The sequence below is a fragment of the Stegostoma tigrinum genome, chromosome 28 (genome assembly GCF_030684315.1).
Source record: "Stegostoma tigrinum isolate sSteTig4 chromosome 28, sSteTig4.hap1, whole genome shotgun sequence".
Lineage (NCBI taxonomy): Eukaryota > Metazoa > Chordata > Chondrichthyes > Orectolobiformes > Stegostomatidae > Stegostoma > Stegostoma tigrinum.
The window spans coordinates 38742583-38761670 of record NC_081381.1 but is presented as its reverse complement, the minus strand read 5'-3'; the positions used below and the strand labels follow the sequence as shown (position 1 = coordinate 38761670).

The 19088-nt window shown below is 40.1% G+C and overlaps 1 protein-coding gene across 9 annotated transcripts in view; it reads right to left on the bottom strand.

Moving 5' to 3' along the window:
* The window catches only part of disp3 (dispatched RND transporter family member 3), a 443035-nt gene that overhangs the window by 50869 nt on the left and 373078 nt on the right, over positions 1 to 19088 (bottom strand). For all 9 annotated transcript variants that reach the window (XM_059638085.1, XM_059638078.1, XM_059638077.1 and 6 more), the window contains 5 exons: positions 18917 to 19053; positions 17466 to 17647; positions 8013 to 8143; positions 5155 to 5327; positions 3642 to 3768 (listed from right to left, as the gene is read on the bottom strand). In XM_059638085.1, the coding sequence (XP_059494068.1) occupies positions 3642 to 3768; positions 5155 to 5327; positions 8013 to 8143; positions 17466 to 17647; positions 18917 to 19053 (750 nt within the window). The remainder of the gene's footprint in view (positions 1 to 3641; positions 3769 to 5154; positions 5328 to 8012; positions 8144 to 17465; positions 17648 to 18916; positions 19054 to 19088) is intronic.

Sequence of the window (19088 nt, the reverse complement as noted above, 5' to 3'; positions counted from 1 at the left end):
GACAATACATAGAAATTGCTTAGTTCCTAAATATGATGATTATATGGTTTTATGTACAGAACAATTTGTTGGATGTCAGTGAATAAATTACCTCTCTTCAGAGTATTTCTGGCTTTGTACCATCACAAATATTATCTGAAACTGCAACACTTCTCTTATGCATTACTTCAAAATGGCTCTTGAATGACTTGAAGTTACTGTAGGCCATTATTTTTAAAGGTTTCCTGTAATCAGCCTATTTGAGGATTTCTCTGTTTTTAAACAAAGACCATTCCCATCCTGTGCCCCAACCCCCAATCATCTGTAACTAAATGTCCGTATCATAGAGACATAGAGATATACAGCATGGAAACAGACCTTTTGGGCCAATTCTCCTTGCCACCCAGATATCCTAAATAAATCAGCCAACATTTGGCCCATATTCCTTTAAACCCGTATATAATATATCATCCAGATGCCTTTTAAATGATGGGATTGTACCAGCTTCCACCACTTCCTCTGGCAGCTTATTCCACACACCAACAACTTTGGCATGAACAAGTTGCTCCTTAGGTGCCTTTTAAATCTTTCCCCTCTCACCTTAAAACTATACCCACTAGTTTGAGACTCCCCACCTTGGGGAAAAGACCTTGTCTATTTACTCTATCCATGCCCCTCATGATTTTATAAACCCCTATAAGGTCACCACTCAGCTTCCGAAAATAGCTGTGCCTTTTCAGCCTCTCTCCATAGCTCAAACCTTCCTACTCTGGCAACATCCTTGTAAATTTATTCTGAATGCTTTCAAGTTTCACAACTTCCTTCCTGCAGCAGGGAGACCAGAACTGCACACAGTATTCTAATAATGGCCTAACTAATGTCTTGGACAGCCGCAACATGACCTTCCAACACCTATATTCAATGCACTGACCCATAAAGGTATGGATACCAAATGCCTTCTTCACCATCCTATCTACCTGAGACTTCACTTTCAATGAACGATGAAAATGTGTTCCAAGGTCTCTTTGTTTAGCAATACTCCCTAGGACCTTGCCATTAAGTATATAAGCCTTGCCCTGATTTGCCTTTCCAAAATGCTGCACCTCACATTTATCAAAATTAAACTACATCTGCCACTCCTCAGCCCGTTGGCCTACCTGATCAAGATCCTGTTGTACTCAGTTCCTGTTTGTGACAGAAGTGCATCCAGAGAAGTAATCTAACTGTCTTTGTTGATATATTTGGGGATCTATGCTCACTTTAGTGCTGCATGTGAACTTGATTAATATAGGTGTGTGTCATGTTATATTGGATTTTGAGTACATTCTTCCAGTTGTGAAGGACATAAGTGTATCTTTCTCTGTAATATAGATGTGGTTTCAAATATTTACCCGTCTATTAAGTTTTAAAGTAAGTAGACAGCCTTTTCCATTTTTCAAATTGCTGTTTTTAAATTTGAAAAACAAAGTATAGTCACATCAGGCAAAAAATGTCACAATCTCAAGTCCTGTCTTCAGTAATCACTTGAATTACAGAAAAACCATCATTTTGGAAATTATAGCATAATCTCTCAGAGGATGAAATTTTTGAAGAACAGATAATTCTGAAAACACATGAATGACTAATCCCATCATTAAGAGACTTGGCGTTCAGGTACACAGATCTTTAAAATGTCACAAACAGGTGCAGAAAATAATCAATAAAGCTAATGGCTTCCTTTATCTAGAGGATTGGAGTACAAGGATGCAGAGGTTATGCTGCAGTTACTCAAAACCCTGGTTAGAATCCATTGGGAATACAGTGAGTAGATCTTGGCACCACACCTTAGGAAGGATATACTGGCCTTGCAGGAAGTACAATGTGGGTTTACAAGAATGATACCTGGATTTCGGGGGTTAAGTTTTGAGGAGCGATAGGCCTGTCTTCACTAGAATTTAGAATGCTGAGGGGTGAATGGATTGAAGTCTTCAAGATTTTAAAAGACAACTTTAGGTAGGTCAAATCAAACTAATTCCACTGGTTGGAGATTCTCGAGCTAGGGGCACAGTCTGAGAATTAGGACCAGACTGTTCAGGAGAGATGAACTGTATTATACGATAAAGGATGTTTGGAACTCTCTTCCACAAATGGAAGTAGATGCTGGATCAGTTGTTAATTTTAAATCTGATATAGATAATTTTAGTTAAGGAAATGTATTACAGATATGGGCCAAAGACAGATTTGTGGAGTTCAGCTACAGATTAACCATGATCTCATTGAATGGTGGAATAGGCCCAAGGAGCTAAATGGCCGGGTCTTGTTCCTTTGTTCTTTGGGTATCCTCTCTACTTTTCATTTACAGTATTTTACATTCTAATCAAATGGTGTATGGTACGCACTGAGGCAAGGAATGCTATTAGTTGGGGCATAAAGGAGGCTTCTTTCAAAAACCTAGTATTAACATTAGGCAGTCTCAAATATCTTTAATCAACCTCTTCACAAATGCTTTGATACAGCTCTGGAGCAGCTGGGTCTTGAACCCAGACATCTTAGCCCAGAAGTAGAGACATAATCGCTGTGCCACAACAGCTCCATCAAACAGTCTCGGGTAATAGAGAGAAATTAGATGCAGGGTGAAACTCAGCTCAGTCTGCAGCAATAACTGCATCCGAGCACAAGCTTCTGAACAGTGGAGCTCAATGCTCGAATGTGATTTTTCCTTTCACCAGCTATCCTGTGTTATCTCATTGAATTTGCTAATTCAACACCAATTAATGTAAGGTCAGAGTGGGTTCTATGCCCATGGCCCAGAGAGGCCATGCCCATTACGAACTGGGTTTCATTAATCAAATTCGTAAAAGTACTAAAAAATCTCTCATGACATTTCTGATTGTAATATAGGTTTTGCATGAAAGAATGCACATAGTGCCTTTCACAACCTCAAGACTTCCAAAAGCATATTGTGCAGTCAATTATGTCATTGTTGTAGTTTTGAAGTATAGTTACTGCTGTAATATAGAAAAGGTGACAGCTAATTTCCACACAAGATTCCAGAAATAACAATATAAGAATGAAAAGAAAATTGTTTTTTGCAATGTTGATTGAAGGAACAAATGCCGTGGGATTTTTTCATACAACTGAAATGGCAGATGGAGCCATGTGCTATTTATCATTTGATAGTGCTGTAAACTGCCAGAATTGCATTGCAGTGTCAGCCTAAATTTCTGTCCTTCCATTTTTGGTTTGAGATTAGAGTCAAGAGCTGTCTGACTCAGAAGCAAGTATGCTACTCACTGATCCAACACTGACACATTGAGAAGGGTGTTCTATTTTAAAAAAAATTAATTCATGGATGTGTGCTTCACTGCTTAGGTCAGTTCAGATTGTGACTCATCAGAGGACCACAAGGTCAGTCTGCAAAGTACTGCAGAAAATGACATGTGGTGTGGTGATTGGGTGAGGGCAAAGGGCACTTGGGTTTAGGAGGGGATGAGAAAACTTATAGGCATGACGTCTTCAACCATCATAATGTGGAGCACATTTGATGGACTATGTAGCCTTTTCCTACATGACAATTTGTATGTTTACAACCTTCTTCTGTGCCCTTTTCTGCCACTTTTTGATTTGCTGTCTGCCAAGAAAAGCTGCAACCAAATGGCTTCATATGTGTGTTCTTATCTCACCTGAAGGCAAACACTGAGCACCTCCTGGCTTCACCAATTCCGAATTACTGCTGATAGCTTTGCAAATCTTACACAGATTTCCAATTTCTTGGAATAGGTCAAAATTCTCATCGTAGATGACACTGCCCTTTCAGGAGAGAAAGAGAATGAGAGACAAAAATAGACAATAAAGATAATAGTCATATTTCAACATCATAATTTATTTTATCTCATCCAGTCTTCATATATTCAATGACCCTTTGGACCCAGGCAAACACCATCCAGCACAAAGCAGCTGGCTAGATTGGCACTCCATCCACTGAATTAAGAACTCATTCCCGCCACTACTGAGGCTGCACAACATAGTACCTACAAGGTAGACTTCAAAAAATTAGCCTCTTTTAACAGTGCTTTCAAAATATGTCATCTTGACAATCTGAGAAGGGTAACAGATGGATGGGAGTATCACCACCTGCATAATCCCCTCCAATCTGCAGGCACATCTTGACTTGGAACGATGTTGCAATATCTTCACTGTCACTGTACCACATGGGCTGCAGAGGTTCAAGACGACAGCTCACCATCACTTTCTTAAATCAGATAATTTTGGCCATCAAATGCTGCTGGTGTCAATGATACATCCCTTGAATGGCTAGAAGTACAAAGGCCTTTTAATGACAAACTAATTCTTTTATGATTAGTCAGGAATTGTTGAGGCAATTCCCAGTGTTTTATCGGCAATTTTTAGGGACTAGTGTTTGCAGGGCATTGCTACAATTAAAAAGAATATGATTTCAGGAATATGAGCATGTTTATCAAGGCCAGCATTTATAACTTGTTCCAAGTTGCCCTTGAGAAGTTGGTAATGAACCTGTCTTTTTGTACACTTTAGTGTGATAAAGACATTTTGTTAGTGAGTTCCATGATTTTGTCCTGGTGACAAGTGATATCCCTGAGTCAGGATGATGCATGATTTTGGAGCTCAGAATTCACTGTGTCCCCAATCACTTCTGTCCTTGTCCTTTCAAATGGCAGAACTTTTATAAGTTTAGTACATATGGTACTGCTTGCTTTGCATAATCAGTGCTCAATAGCAGACGGGTTCTCATGGAAGATCAGGTACTTTTTACAGAAGTATAGTGATTATTTGGAATTGGAAAAGATCATAAATGGATCATTAAAGAGATACATCAGAAAAGATCATGCAAATAAAAACAGAAAACATTGGAAAAGTGGAGGAACTGAGAAGCAAACTGTGAGGCCCTTTCCTCGGTCTATAATTCCTATCTACCAACAAGGGAGACAGTATAAGAAACAGAGGATGAGTTATTCACTGAATCACTTACACACACTTCATAGTGGCATTTTAGGGAAGCACGAAGACAGTGTTATCCTTTAGGAACAACTAAGCAAGGTTTTGAAGTTAGTATCATGCCATTGTGATATTTAGGCAGGGTAACTTTGTAACAGATCTCTGGAAAAGCGAGAATACAACACAACTTGAAAATAAAATAAGGTAAAGCCAGTTACGTACCATATCGCCTATCACATGATTATCTTGCTTTCTTGTGCGATTCACTCCCAGAATACCAAAGACAACGAAGACCATAGCACCTGTGTCCACTAGAGGGCGCACTGCTGGCTTCCCACAACCATTGTTCATGCAGGGATTGAAGTCAAATGTTGGAGTCTCCTCAACATTCGAGACTGAGAAAGCACAACAAAAGTACTTCGTTACACCAGGATATCAGCCACTTTTATAAATTATGCACCATTCTGATTGGCTTTGTTTCTTGTGAAAGTCAAATTCCTTCTTTTTGATCACTACTATTTATACAACATGTTTCTCCTCTTCCTGTTCTTTTTACTGTGGTCTTGAGTCCTCAACCCAGGATGTTAGCAATGTCAGTCTGAACTAGCCATTGTATACAATGGTGATATTCTCCAGCCACACTCTCCATCTGCCCCTCAGAGGATATTTGGAATTTACCAGCATTGGTTGCAACATACCATCTTTAAAAGCCTCTAGTGTACATTCAGACAAGCACTGACAGTCCAGAATTGTCCTGCCTGGTTCCTGACATTTGCCTCTGACATGGTTGGCAGGCAAATTGGCACCCTACTTTGTGGGCTGGGTCCTGAAAGTCCTGCTGATGAGGTGGTGCCAATATGGGACCTCCTTCTTCTCCAGGATCAGCTGTGGAGGCCACAACATAAGACCATGACAGCCTGGCCTGAGTTTGTGACCCAGGTCAGTGCAGTCTCAGCCTTTTGGAGAAATGCCCAGCGCTGTAGGAGGAATGTCAATGAAGAAGGTCAGCGTAGGAAAAAAGGTCCACTCCTCCACTGTGTGTACTTCCATATTCTTTCTGATATCTTATATTTACTCTATCTCTGCTGTTCTATCTACCCAAGATCACATTGTACTGCCCTTACTATAAGCATGCAATATCTTCCCTCACTCCCCATCATCCAACTCCCAATACCACTAAGCAGCATGCCATCTGTGCTGCCTACTCACTCAGTCAGGGGACTTCCCAATCTGCACCACCTACTTTTATCTCCTGTAATACTTGCCTTTCTTTCATTCCATTTGGAAAACAGGAAGAGTCAAAATGGGGTGGTGTGCTGCCATCATTTGGGTTTTCATCAATTTTGCTGACAGAACTAATATATGACACTTTATCAAATATATTTTAGAAGTCCATTGACACAATATCAATCACATAACCTCATCAAATCTTTCTGTTACCTCATCAAAAACCAATCAGGTCAGTTAAACCTTCATTTCTCTTTAGGTGATAATAGAATCCTTGATTAATAAAGGGCAGCACCAGTTACTGAATTATTTTGGGTACAAGTTGCTTAGGAAATTAGGGAAGGCGGGAAAGGACTTTGGGACGTAAGGTTACTTAAGGCAAATATCGCAACATTGGAAAATGAGCTAGAGCTGTCAAAGACTAGTAGGTTTAAGTTAAAGAGTAACAGTAATGCTTTTACACTACTAATTTTATTCTTTCAGGCACAAATTAATGGTAAAGATGGAGGAGCAAATGTGCAGGGAAATGTAGAAGTGCAAGAAGTATAGAGAAGTGAAAATGAGGGACTTCTAACATTCTATTCTCATATAAGCAAGGATGGTACTGGTGTTTAGGGCAGAGAGGTGGAAGAGTATCTGAACTGTGTTCAGGAAGTTTTCTTAAACAGTACTTTCCATTCCAAACAAAGGAGGAGACATTGCTGATTAGCTCCGTGGAATGAGGTAGGTCAAGTGGATCAAGTGTCAGGAGGGGAAGACTAAGGAAATGGTGATCTTTGTATCATGAGAACTAAATTATTAATGCAAAAGGACAAGGAGCCTTGCTGTTTCCCAAAAATCTATCCTTGCACTCTAATATTTCTTACATGTTGCCTCTTGGTGAATCATTTTAACTAACAATGTCAGTTTCCAACACGACAACAGTTTCCAAATGTGCATTTATGATACACACCATTTGATCTTAACAACACATCCCTTGACCTTCCACTGATTTCTAAATTGTTACACAGCTTGGGTAACATCCAGTGCTGATAAGCAGAAATTTACACCGATAGATATTACACACTTAGATATTACTAAGTTCAAAGATATTATCTTTGCTCCTAACATAAACTCAGTTTGGCCACTGACTCCATTTTCCTCCCTTCCACCAACGAGAATGGGCCAGTCAGTATGCAAGCATTGTGTCATACTTGATCCCAAGTCATGCTCTTGACCACATACGCATTGTCTTTAAGGCTGTATTATTTCCATGATCATAACATCACTTGATATTTGCTTCAGCTAACTGGCTTACGAAACCTTTACCCATGCCTTTGTTATCTCTACATTTCACTGTTTAATCAAGATTAGCCTGCTTCCCATATTCTACTCTCCATAAACTTGAAGTAATCAAAACCTTGTTGCCTGTGTCCTAACTCTCACTTCCAATTCATCTAACATTGCTGATTTGTATTAATGTTTAAACAATGCCTTGATTTCAAAATTCACATCCTCGTTTTCAAACACAAATTATCTTGATCCTCCCTATCTCCATAACCTCTTCCAATCTCACAATCATCTGACATAATCCCAGTTCTCCAATTCTGGTCTCCTGTGTATTTTTTAATCTCTCCATCACTGCTATGCCTTTAGCTGCCAAGGTTTTAAGCTCAGGAATCCCCTTCCTAAATCTCTCTATATCTCCACAAAGCTCCTTAAAAACTATACCTTGCTTTTGGTTATATTTCCTAATATTTCCTTGTGTGCTGTGGTGTCGAATTATTTTGATAACGCTCTTAGGAAATGCCTATGCATTTATCACTATGCTACTGGTTTTATAGAAATATAATTTGTTATCGTTGTTAACCTACCTTTCTCATCAGGAACATAGAAAAATCCTTTATTTGGACCATTGGGTCCTGCATTAAGAATGCAGCCAGGTGGTGCTAGGCAGATCCGACTGTGATAGGGGGTCTTCCGCAGCTGAGCGAAGTATAGCTTCCTAGAACAAATTCCAGAAGTTAAACTGTGAGATGAACTTTACTCCCAAGTTGGAGCTGCAAGTAATGCTTTTAGTGTGAACATCTTAATTAGTGGCAAAATATGGGAGCAACAGACCTTCTCAAAATGGAAGGTCTTCTAACTACCTAAGGAGAAAACCCTGCTGAACCCTACTTTTTAAAATTGCTATTTCCTAGAAAAGCTTTCAGCTAGAATAAAAGTATGTTTTATCTCTTCACTCTTACCTAGTGAATATATTTGGCAGCACAATTGCAGAAATGCTGGCCAAAATTTAATTGGTTTTTGGCTTTACAGCTAACCACAAAGATAGGTGCAATGATGTAGGGAGACTTCAGTTGGCAACATCACCCCACCATGCCATTTGCCACTGGCAGGAAAGGTGGGGAATCGCCCGCCCACTTGGACTCCAACTGAACTACTTCAGTGGTCAATTAAATATCTCTTCCCACCTCTGCTGCACAACCCTCCACTGTTTGGGTGGACTGTCAGGTACACTCTGGGGGCCTCCTAGTAGGTGCACGAGATGAGTGAGTGCCATTTGGCTTATGGAGGGACCCATTGAATAATGGCCACTCTCTCAGCACAATGAGGGCTATTCTTGCTGCCAAGAGACCCAGAGCCTCAAAACCACTTACCTCACTTTGATGTGCACCCTGTCCTCCAAGGCAAAGCTCAACAATGAACATCATTCCCAGTAATTTTTAAGGTTACCAAGCTGTTGAATTTCTGAATGAACAGGCTTCTCATTCAACAGCAACTGTACTTAAAACGATGTCAGCCTTGGTGGGTGCCACTTATTTAGCAGTAGCTGGTAACACACAGCCTCTTGTCCTGTGACTCACAAACAGGAGTTGGTCCCTGCTTTCAGACATGGCAGTGGGGTCCTAGATATTTCAAAAACTTCCAGCCACTGAGTCTAAAAGGAATTAGGTTATGGAAGTGTAATGCAACATTCCAATGGTCCTGTGCAACACTGTGTACTATGTGCTGTTAAAAATGAAAAATCAATCCATCAAGATGATAATTTTCTTACCTGTGGTTGCTTAATCAACTTTAGTTGCAGTGTAGCAGCATGTTACAAATACGTCAGAACTGATGAGTTGAGCTGTGGGTTTTGAATGAACAGCGGGGATTCATGGATAACAAGGTGTAGAGCTAGATGAACACAGCAGGCCAAACAGCATCAGAGGAGCAGAAGAGCTGATGTTTTGGGCCTAGACCCTTCTTCAGAAAATCATGCCTCTGAGAGGATTCATTGCCTCTGAGAGGATTCAGGTGACCCTTATTTGAAAGTTTACTGGCTTGGACGTTGGGCAAAAATAAATATGGGTTCAGTTATGAGGTGTGTATTAGCTGAATAATATTTAACACTCATTGTCTGGCTTCATGAATTAAGAATGGTCACTTCATTGACGAACTGAAAAATCTGCAGTTCCTATACGATCAGCCATATCAGAGAAAATAAGACAGAATTATAAATTATCTTTACATGGGTCTATTTATTCTGGTATATTATATCCTACAAACTTTAGAATCTATTTTCAAATTAATCTTGGATATATGGGTTGAATTTTTTTTCTCTCAGTGAATTGCAATGCTATAGGGACCTTGATCTTTGTTCTTTGTATAACAGTGTGCAGTGCAAAGATATCTCTATTTGTTTTTCATTCATGGAAATGTCAACATCACTGGTTAGGCCAGGAGTTATTACCAATTTCTAATTGTCCTGGTGGAATGGTAGTGAGTCACTTTCTTGAGCCATTGCAATCCACGGGGTGTGGGTACATCTGCAGTTCCATTAGGAAGTAAGTTCCAGGGTTTTAACAGTGGAGGAACAGTGATATCGTTTGCAGTCTTCATGGTGGAAGACACTATAAACATCCCAATGTTAACAGATAAGCAAGGTGCACATGAGAGGAAGGATCTTGTAACTGTCTCAATCACCAGAGACAAAGTATTTGGCAAACTAATGAGACTAATTGTAGATAAGCCACTAGGACCTGATGAATCCAAGAATTTTAAAGGAGGTAGTTGCAGAAGTAATGGAGACATTGGCTGAAATATTCCAGAACTCACTGGATTCCAGTTCCAGCAAATTTGAAAACTGCTAATATAGGGAAGGTAGATAAAAAGCAAGCAACTATAGGCCTGTTAGCCTAACATCTGACATTGCTAAAATGCTAGAATCCATTGTTAATGAGGAAATAGGACATTTAATAAATTTTAATGCAATCAAACAGATTCGAACATGGGTTTGCAAAAAGGAAATCATGTTAGACAATTTTTTAATGAGACTTTTGAGGATATATCAGGTAATGTTGATCAAGGGGAACTGGTAAATATAAAATCAAACGGGTGTATTTTGATTGCTATAGGCATTTGATAAAGTTCCATACAAAAGTTTATTGCACAAGAAGAAGCCCACTATAGTGGCAATGTATTAGCATGAATTGAGATCACTGAAAATATTTGAAGAAGATGCAGATAGATTTTGAAAGTATCACGGAGTTGATAGGTATGCAGGACTGGCTTGAAAGCGAAGTTGAGGCCTGGGGCAGATCAGCCACGATTATTGAATGGTGTGGCAGGCTTCAGGGGCTGAATGGCCTACTCCTGTTCCTATTTCTTATGTTTGGAGTCAGGATGATGCACAGCTTGGAAGGAAAGTTGCAAGTGATATTGTTCCTATGTATCTGCTGATCTTCTAGTTGGTAGAGGTCATGGCGTTCAAAATCTGATGGAAGAGCCTTGGTAAGCTATTGTAGGGTACCTTGAATACGATAAACACTGCTGAGACTATTGTGATGAAACTGAAGGTGGAAGGTGGTTGATGTGTCAATGAAGTGGGATGTTTCCTCCTGGATGTGTCAAGCTTCTTGAATATTGATAGAGCTGCACCCATCCAGGCAACTGGAGAGTATTCCATCATATTACTGACATGTAGATGATGGACAAAGGAGATAAGCTACTTCTCCAAGAAAACCTAGCCTATGACTTGCTTTTGTAGCCAGAGTATTTATATGGATGGGCCATTTCAATACTTTGTCAATAGCAATTTCAGGATGTTGATAGTGGGGTATTCAACATGGTAATGCCTGTTGAAAATCAAGGGGAGATGGTGAGGTTTTTGCTTGCTGGAGATGGTATATTGCCTAGTATTTAGATGGCATAAAGCTTTGAGGTTTGCTGGGTTTGGCTGAATATTGTGCAAACTTCTATGAATATCCCCACTTCTGAACTTTTGAGGGAGGGATGGTTACTGATGAAGCAACTGAAAAAAAATTTGCTGATCCTAGAACAGCATGTTAAGGAACTCCTGCAGTGATATGGGGCTGAGATAATTGATTAACAACAACCACAACCATCTTGCTTTGTGCTAAGTGTGACTCCAACCAATGGAGAGTTTTCCACATGGTTCTCACTAGCTCCAGTTTCGCTAGCTCCTTGATTCAGTTGTGATAAATTTGTATGATGCAGCATTCAAACGGTCATCCATGTACAAAAGACATTAACATGGTGCGGTGGGAGTAGAAGTGGTAGGCTGCTGGGAAGGACTCTATTGAGATCAAGTTAAGCCATGTTGTTGGTCCAAATTGACTGAGGATTCTTAAAGTTGGAGTTTAGTTTGATGCTCACCCTGAGTGTAGAATGTTAAGAATCTGTTCTGACAGCACTGACATTCCTTACCTCAAACTTAAAAAAAAATTCACAATATTTTTCTTCAGGTGCTATGTGGGCAAGGGGAAGACACAGGATCAAAGCAGGCCATTTAGCATTTTGAGCATGTTCTGATATTAAACTAAATTATGTTTTAACTGTATCTGAACTCTATCTACATTCCTTGGTTTCTTAATATTTTTACCTTGCAAAATATACATTATGTAATTAAGTATATGGCCAACAACCTGAGTTCTGAAACTTGTAATTCACGTAGGTTCAGCAGGTTTTTAAGGGGGCTGGGGTGGGGTGTTGGGGGAGGGATGTTAGGTGGGGTGGGATAGTGGATAGGAGTTCCAGATTTCCACTCCTCTTTGGTTTGAAGATGTTGTCTTGGTGTCGCCTCTGGGTAACCTAGCTCTTCTTTAAGATTCTGTCCCATTCTTTTGGCAATGCCTTCCAGAAGAAAAAACAGTTTTTTTGGACTTAACTATTTTTATCTGGCAAAATATTTTTCCTATTGGGATTCAAGATGCCCAGTTTGTCATGCCACAATTTTCACAAAATTTTCTCATTAATCATGCAATTGGATTTTATGGTGCTAGTCTTGCTGGATTTAAGCAGCAGTACTCTCTGCTGCTGAAAATGTAATGTTCATGGTGCTGGTGTCATATTTAAACTCAGGTTCTGTCGTTTCTCAGATGTTTCAAGCTAGGAACATAGCTTTTACATTGTGCTTTAGACTGTCACCTCTGAGGAAATGGCACAGTAAGACAAGTTAGCCCCACAGTTTCCTGTAAGAAATGTGGAGGTGCATGTGGAGTGGGTGGTGGAGAGAAGGCCAGTGCTGTATCCTGCTGACCAGCCTACAAGCCTAGCCAGCTTGGACTGAGAGAGTAGCCAAGTCAGTGCATTGTTTCATATGAAATACAAAGGAGAGCGGTGCAGGAAGAAGATTAATGATCTCTTGTGCTTTGAGAGGATAAGTGCTACCATCTTTTCTCTGCTAACACAAACTCAGGGGACCACCATTCACTCTAAATCAGCCATAACACATCATTCTCACCAAGGCTTATGACTACAGATGTCATGAATGCAAGACTCATCTACATCATTCTTCTAAACTCCCAATTTTTCTTGCCATCTGAGTTTCTATTCATTCACTGGGATCACCTCTCCTGCCCCTGAATCATCAATGACTGCTCTTCCATCCCCATCCATCATAATCAATCCCTCCTTTTCTCCCATTGAGGAAAGGTTGCTCAACATCCACTTCTCTTAGCATTTCCAAGGCACTCCAACTAATCTGTAATCTCCTGACTAGTTGCATTTGACTGGCAGGTCTGACCATGGCCCAATCTGTGGACTGGTAAGGCTCTGGCAGGATCAAGCACCTAAGTGACTATGACCAATTTGCTGGTTAAGGCCATTGACTGATAGTTATGGTACCTACTGACTGCTGGTAATCGCCTATAACCTAACTATGGTCGAGTCCCCTTCAACTTTCACACAAGGATTTTTGGTCCAACATATGCAAAGTGTTTGTTGTGCAAGCTGCTGGCACATGCTGTTGGTGTAACATCAATGTAGCACAGTGCCATACAGCAACGTCAATTCCCTTGACAGCTCAGTGCTCTGAACTGTAACAAGCGGCCTGCTCTCTCTGTACATTATAAAGAAATGAAAGTCACGTCGTTTGGCAGCCTCCAAACAAATGTGAAGTAACTGACAATGAAGAAATGAAGCCTTAAGATGCATTCAGTGTAGATGGAATGAAAGTCCTGAGCACCAGTATTTGAAAAGCAACCTGGTAGAAGCATGTAAGACCTAGCGGTTGCTAAGATCCAAAACAAAATCCTGAACGGCTGTAATGGTATGAAAGTTGGATCAGAAGTAGGCGTGATGATATAGCGACTCTGGCGGTTTGTCAGTTGCTTGGACTAAGGACGGAGGAGGATGGTGTCCATGGAACTTGCAGGGATGTAGGATGAAGACATGGTGAAGCCAAGTGGTGAGTTACCTCCCAATGTTACAACTCTAAATAACATGCTGGGAATTGGTACCATTGAATTTCTCAAGGAAAGAGAGGAGAATTGGAAGCTACACAGAAATAATGTAAGTTGGGCTACTATTGAGATGCAAATCTTTGGTGGAAGGCATCTTCTCCTGGCCCAGAACCAGCGAAGAGGTGGCTTCCAATGGTGGTATTGTCTTAGTGCCTGGTTGGGTGGTTTTCACCTGGCATGAAGATCTTCATCAGTGGCTACCGGGTATTCCAGCAGTCTGATGTGAGAGTCTAGTCCTAGCGTGAAGGTCTCATCTTGTCCTTGTTTCAGAGGTGGCTTCTGGGTCTTCTAATGGCCCCGCATGGAGATCTTATCTGAGCATGGAGGAGTGATCTTGCCCTGATGTTGCAGTCATGGCCCAGCCCTGAACGATGGTTTCATCTCGGTTTTCCAGTGTACCCCGAACCAGGTGCTGTTAATTGAACTGTGATCAGCTTTTACCTTTTTTCTTCTTGTTTATGACCTCTATCATTAATTTAGGTGCCATGGCATGGTGACTTACAAACATTTTCACTGTATTTTTTGTTTTGAAAAAATACATGTGGCAATAAATTGCTATTCTAAATGCATGGAAATTAGGTAGTCTCTGCTCATTAGCAAGATTCTAAGCTTGCAGCTTAAGCCTTAAAGAGACCATGAGATTTCCCCACATTTTTCAGAATCACCTAAACCACTCAATGGAGTCGGGAATTTCACCCTCTGTGTGTAATCTATTAAATTGAAGCAGTTAAAGCACTTTGTGTCCATAGGCAGTAAGACTTGGGCAGTATGCATGCTTGGGTGATAAATGACAAGTAACATTCATACCACACACCTAACTCCAGGTAATGATCAACACAACAAGAGAGAATTTTACCACCTCCTCTTGACATGCAATGTCATTGCCGTCAATGAATCCCCCACCATCAATATCTAGGGTTTACCAAGGACTAGAAACTGAACTGGTCCAGCCATATAGAAGCAGTGGCTACAAGAGCAGGTCAGTGGCTAGGAATTCTGTGGCAAGTAGCTCATCCCTAGTCCCTCCATTGTCTGTTGACCAGCTATATGGCACAAGTCAGGAGTGTGATGGAATACTCTCCACTTGTCTGAGTGGGTGCATCTCCAGCAACAGTATCCAGGACAAAGGGATCCTGCTTGATTGGCATTCCATTCACCACCTTCAATATTCACTTGCTTCACTGACACAGTGGTTGTAGTGTGTACATTAAGCCATTAAGAAACACTCAACCATTCATGCAGACTCCTCCAATATCACCTTCCAAACCCATGATTTTTACCAGCTAGAAGTACAATAAATAAAAGGGATCACCATCACTTAAGAGTTCCCCTCCAAGCCATTTGTGATCTTCATTTGGAATTACATCACTGTTCTTTCACTGCTGTACATACAAAATCCTGAACTCCTTTCTTAATTACATAATGGAGATGAACCTGCAATAAATTGGTCCAAGAGAATGGCTCACCACCACCCTCCAGGACAAAGTAGACGACAAAATAGCATTACATTTAATAGTGTCAATATCATTTCCTTTATCATGAGTGAACAGTGGACTAGTGCATACCATCTACAAGAATCAGTGCATTGACTCACTAAGGCTCATCTAACAGTACTTTCTGAATCTGCAACCTTTACCACCAAGGGCAGAAGATACTAATGAACACCATCACTTGCAAATTCCTCTCCAAAGGCACACACTATTCTGACTTGGTACTATAAGGAACAACAGTGTGAAAGCTAGTGTTTTGAAATAATCAAATTGGACTAAACCTGGTGTCGTGTGATTTTTGACCTTCTCTAGATTACAGTCCTGGATTCTTTCCTAACAGCACTCCTGGTATACCCTTTACATCAGAGCTACAGTGGTTCACGGAGGTAGCTTCATATTCTCAAAGTTAAATAGGGATGGACAATGAATGATAGCCTAACCAGTGATACACACAATTCATGAACAAATAAAACAGAATTATTTTAAGGTTCTTGTGAAGATTTGTAGCTCGAGTTGTGGATGAGGTTGTTGACTTGCTCGCTGAGCTGGCTGGTTGTCTTACAGACATTTTGTCACCATGCTAGTAACTTCAGTGCGGCATCTGACGAAGTGATGTTGTTCTGCTCTGCTTGGAATTTATATGATCTGGTCTGTTAAGTTGGGTTGTGTCATTTCCAGTTCATTTTTGCATCGATTTCTATATGGGGTCTAATTCCACATGGCTGTTGATTGCATTATGAGTTGAAAATCAGACCTCTAGGAATTCCTGTGTATGTCTGTGGTTGCTTTGAGCTAGCATGTTCATGTTATCCCAGTTAAATTGATGACCTTCATTGTCCAAGTGCACTGAGATGAGGGAAACTTCGTCATGTCATTTTGCTGCTAGCTGATGTTCAAGTATCCTGATGACTAGTTTCTTTCTAGGGGTCTGGCCGATGTAATGTTTGTTGCAGTCAATACAAGGTATTTTGTAAACTACGTTGGTCCTGCATATCACGGATATGGGGTCTTTGGTCCTTGTGAGTGTTTGTTGTACTGTGGATGTGGGTTTCTGTGCTACCATGGTTCCTAATAGTCGTAGAGTCTTGTTGTTCGTTTTGATATGTTCTTGATATAGGGTAGTGTGACCAGTGTCTTGGGGCATATACAAACAAATCAATGGCACACCTATTGAGTCACTCATCTCAGGACTTATTACAGAGGCAGTCATGCAAAGACTGCAACACACTACCCTCCCCCTCATACAGCCAAAACTGTGGATCCGATATGTGGATGACTCATTTGTTATCATTAAACACACCAAGTTGGAAGAACACATCATCTTATCAACAATGTTTCCACCGGGATCAAATTTAGGAGAGAAGAGGAAGGCAACAATCAACTTGTGTTCGTAGACATCAGGGTAGAATGAATGACCAATGGGGAGTTTCAAACTACAGTATACCGGAAGACAACTCACACTGACCAAATCCTCAACTTCCACAGCAATGACCCAATATCCACAAACAACTTGATCATCTTAGCTCAAGCCAACCACAGACATGCATGGGAATTCCTTGAGATTTGTTTTCAATTCATAATGCAATCAATAAACATGTGGAATTAGACCCCATTTGGAACCCATGCGAAAAAGAGTCTGAAATGACACAATCTAACTTAACAGGCCAGATCATAAAAATTCCAGGCAGAGTAAAACAACGTCGCTTCATTGGAGGCCGCAGTAATGCTGTTACATAGCTCGGTGACGAAACATCAGTATGATGACCAGCCAGCTCAGTGAGCAAGCTAACAACCTTAGAATAATTTTAAATAGTTCAAATATTTAACCCCATTAGAACAGGAATAGGCTACCTAGCCCTTCAAGTCTATTCTGACATTCAAACAAATCAAGATTGATTTGCAGTTTAACTTAATTTATCAACCTTAGTTCTGTGACTTTGACTCCTAAGTAAAAACAGCATTGATAAATGAACCTTGGGTGCAAGTCTTAATCTTTGACACTCCAAAGGAATGCATTTTGGCAGGTGGGGTGGTGAATGGGGGTAGGCAAGAAATGCAAAAAAGACATTTGGAAAATCTTATAACTTACTGAGTGTGATGTTGTTTAGTGGCTGATGCATAGAAATGGAAATCAAGCTTCCAACCTTTCCTTGTATTGCATGATAATGATGTGATCATCCACTTTTTTGGACACTTGGGACTTGGCAACCCAACAACGGAAGAGCAGACAGTCAGCTTCTTTGTAAAGTTACCATAGGATGCCGTGTAAACCTTGGAAGTAGAAAGATATAAAGTCATTATTACAATTCAGATTTACATTTCTGTATAAAGAGTCCCTTTATACAGAAAAATATACCTTGGTGTATTACTCAGGTGAGTAATTAATCAAAATGGACACTGAGTCAAGGTGGAAGATATCAAAATGAGGTTGGCTTTAAGGAAGGCCTTAAAGGGTAACTGAGAGATAGAGAGGCTTAAGGTCGGAATTCTCATGTGTGGTCTGACTTGCTATTGAGGTAGCAAAAGATTAAAAGGATAATCCCTCCAGAAACCAATGAGGGTGTCCAAAATTCAACAACTTTAATTCTTCTTTCTCTTCTGAAGGTGTTTATTTATTCGCAACCATTTCTGCATTGTTATTAACCATCCTTACTCCAGTGACTGCATTTTTATCACTGTTATGTATGGTGGCTTGATATTTTACCGTGGAAGGATAGTTTAGCAGATTTATCTAATGTCTGCATCTAAGTATTTAATAGTAGAAGTCATTGAATCTAATCAAGGATTGGGAATAATGTCATAGGAGTATTGAAGCCAAATTTAGCAATCTACTGTGGGATCAGCTCCCAGTATAGATCAGGGATCAAACTTGCAACGGTCATTGCTCAAATCTGTATGAGTCGTCATCAGAGTATTCTATATACAAGAGATAATGGGAACTGCAGATGCTGGAGATTCCAAGATAATAAAATGTGAGGCTGGATGAACACAGCAGGCCAAGCAGCATCTCAGGAGCACAAAAGCTATTCTATATACAATACAGTTTGTGCCATGGAAGAACTAATGCAATTCATTGGGAAGGTGATATTGTTAAAATATGGTGATGCTATTGTATAGCATTTATAGCACAATAACAGGTCATTCAGTTCCAGTGGTCTGTATAAGTACACATTCCATACAACATTCTCCCACCTGCTTTAATTCTTTCATATCTTTCTTTGTACTTAACAAGCCTTTTTGTAAATGCAATCAAATTATTTGCTTCAAATACTCATGTGTCAAGGCATTTCTTCCACATTCCCAATTAGATTTATTAATGATTAGTGTTTATTCACAGCCTCTAGTTTTTTGGCTCCTGTGCATGGAAACAACTGCTTCGTGACTGCCATAGAAAATTCTTTGTTTTATTTTATTAGGTCAGCCCAAGTCTTCCCTCTTCTAAAACAAAATCATATTTGAAGCATTTTCTTGAAGTATGAACTTCTTGCTGCAGTTGTTACTATTTGTCGTCTTTTTAAAAGACATTTTGCAGGAACTCACTTTAAATGATGGGATCTCCCCATTCCTTGTTGATGGCAAATGCCACGGCCAGGGAACAGAGGAATCCAAAGAAAATCTGTAGATGGCAGGTTGTACATCATCTTCATATTTGGTGACATAAACGGTCTGTAAGCCACCTGAGAAAATATATTTAAATTGCAAAGATGCTAGC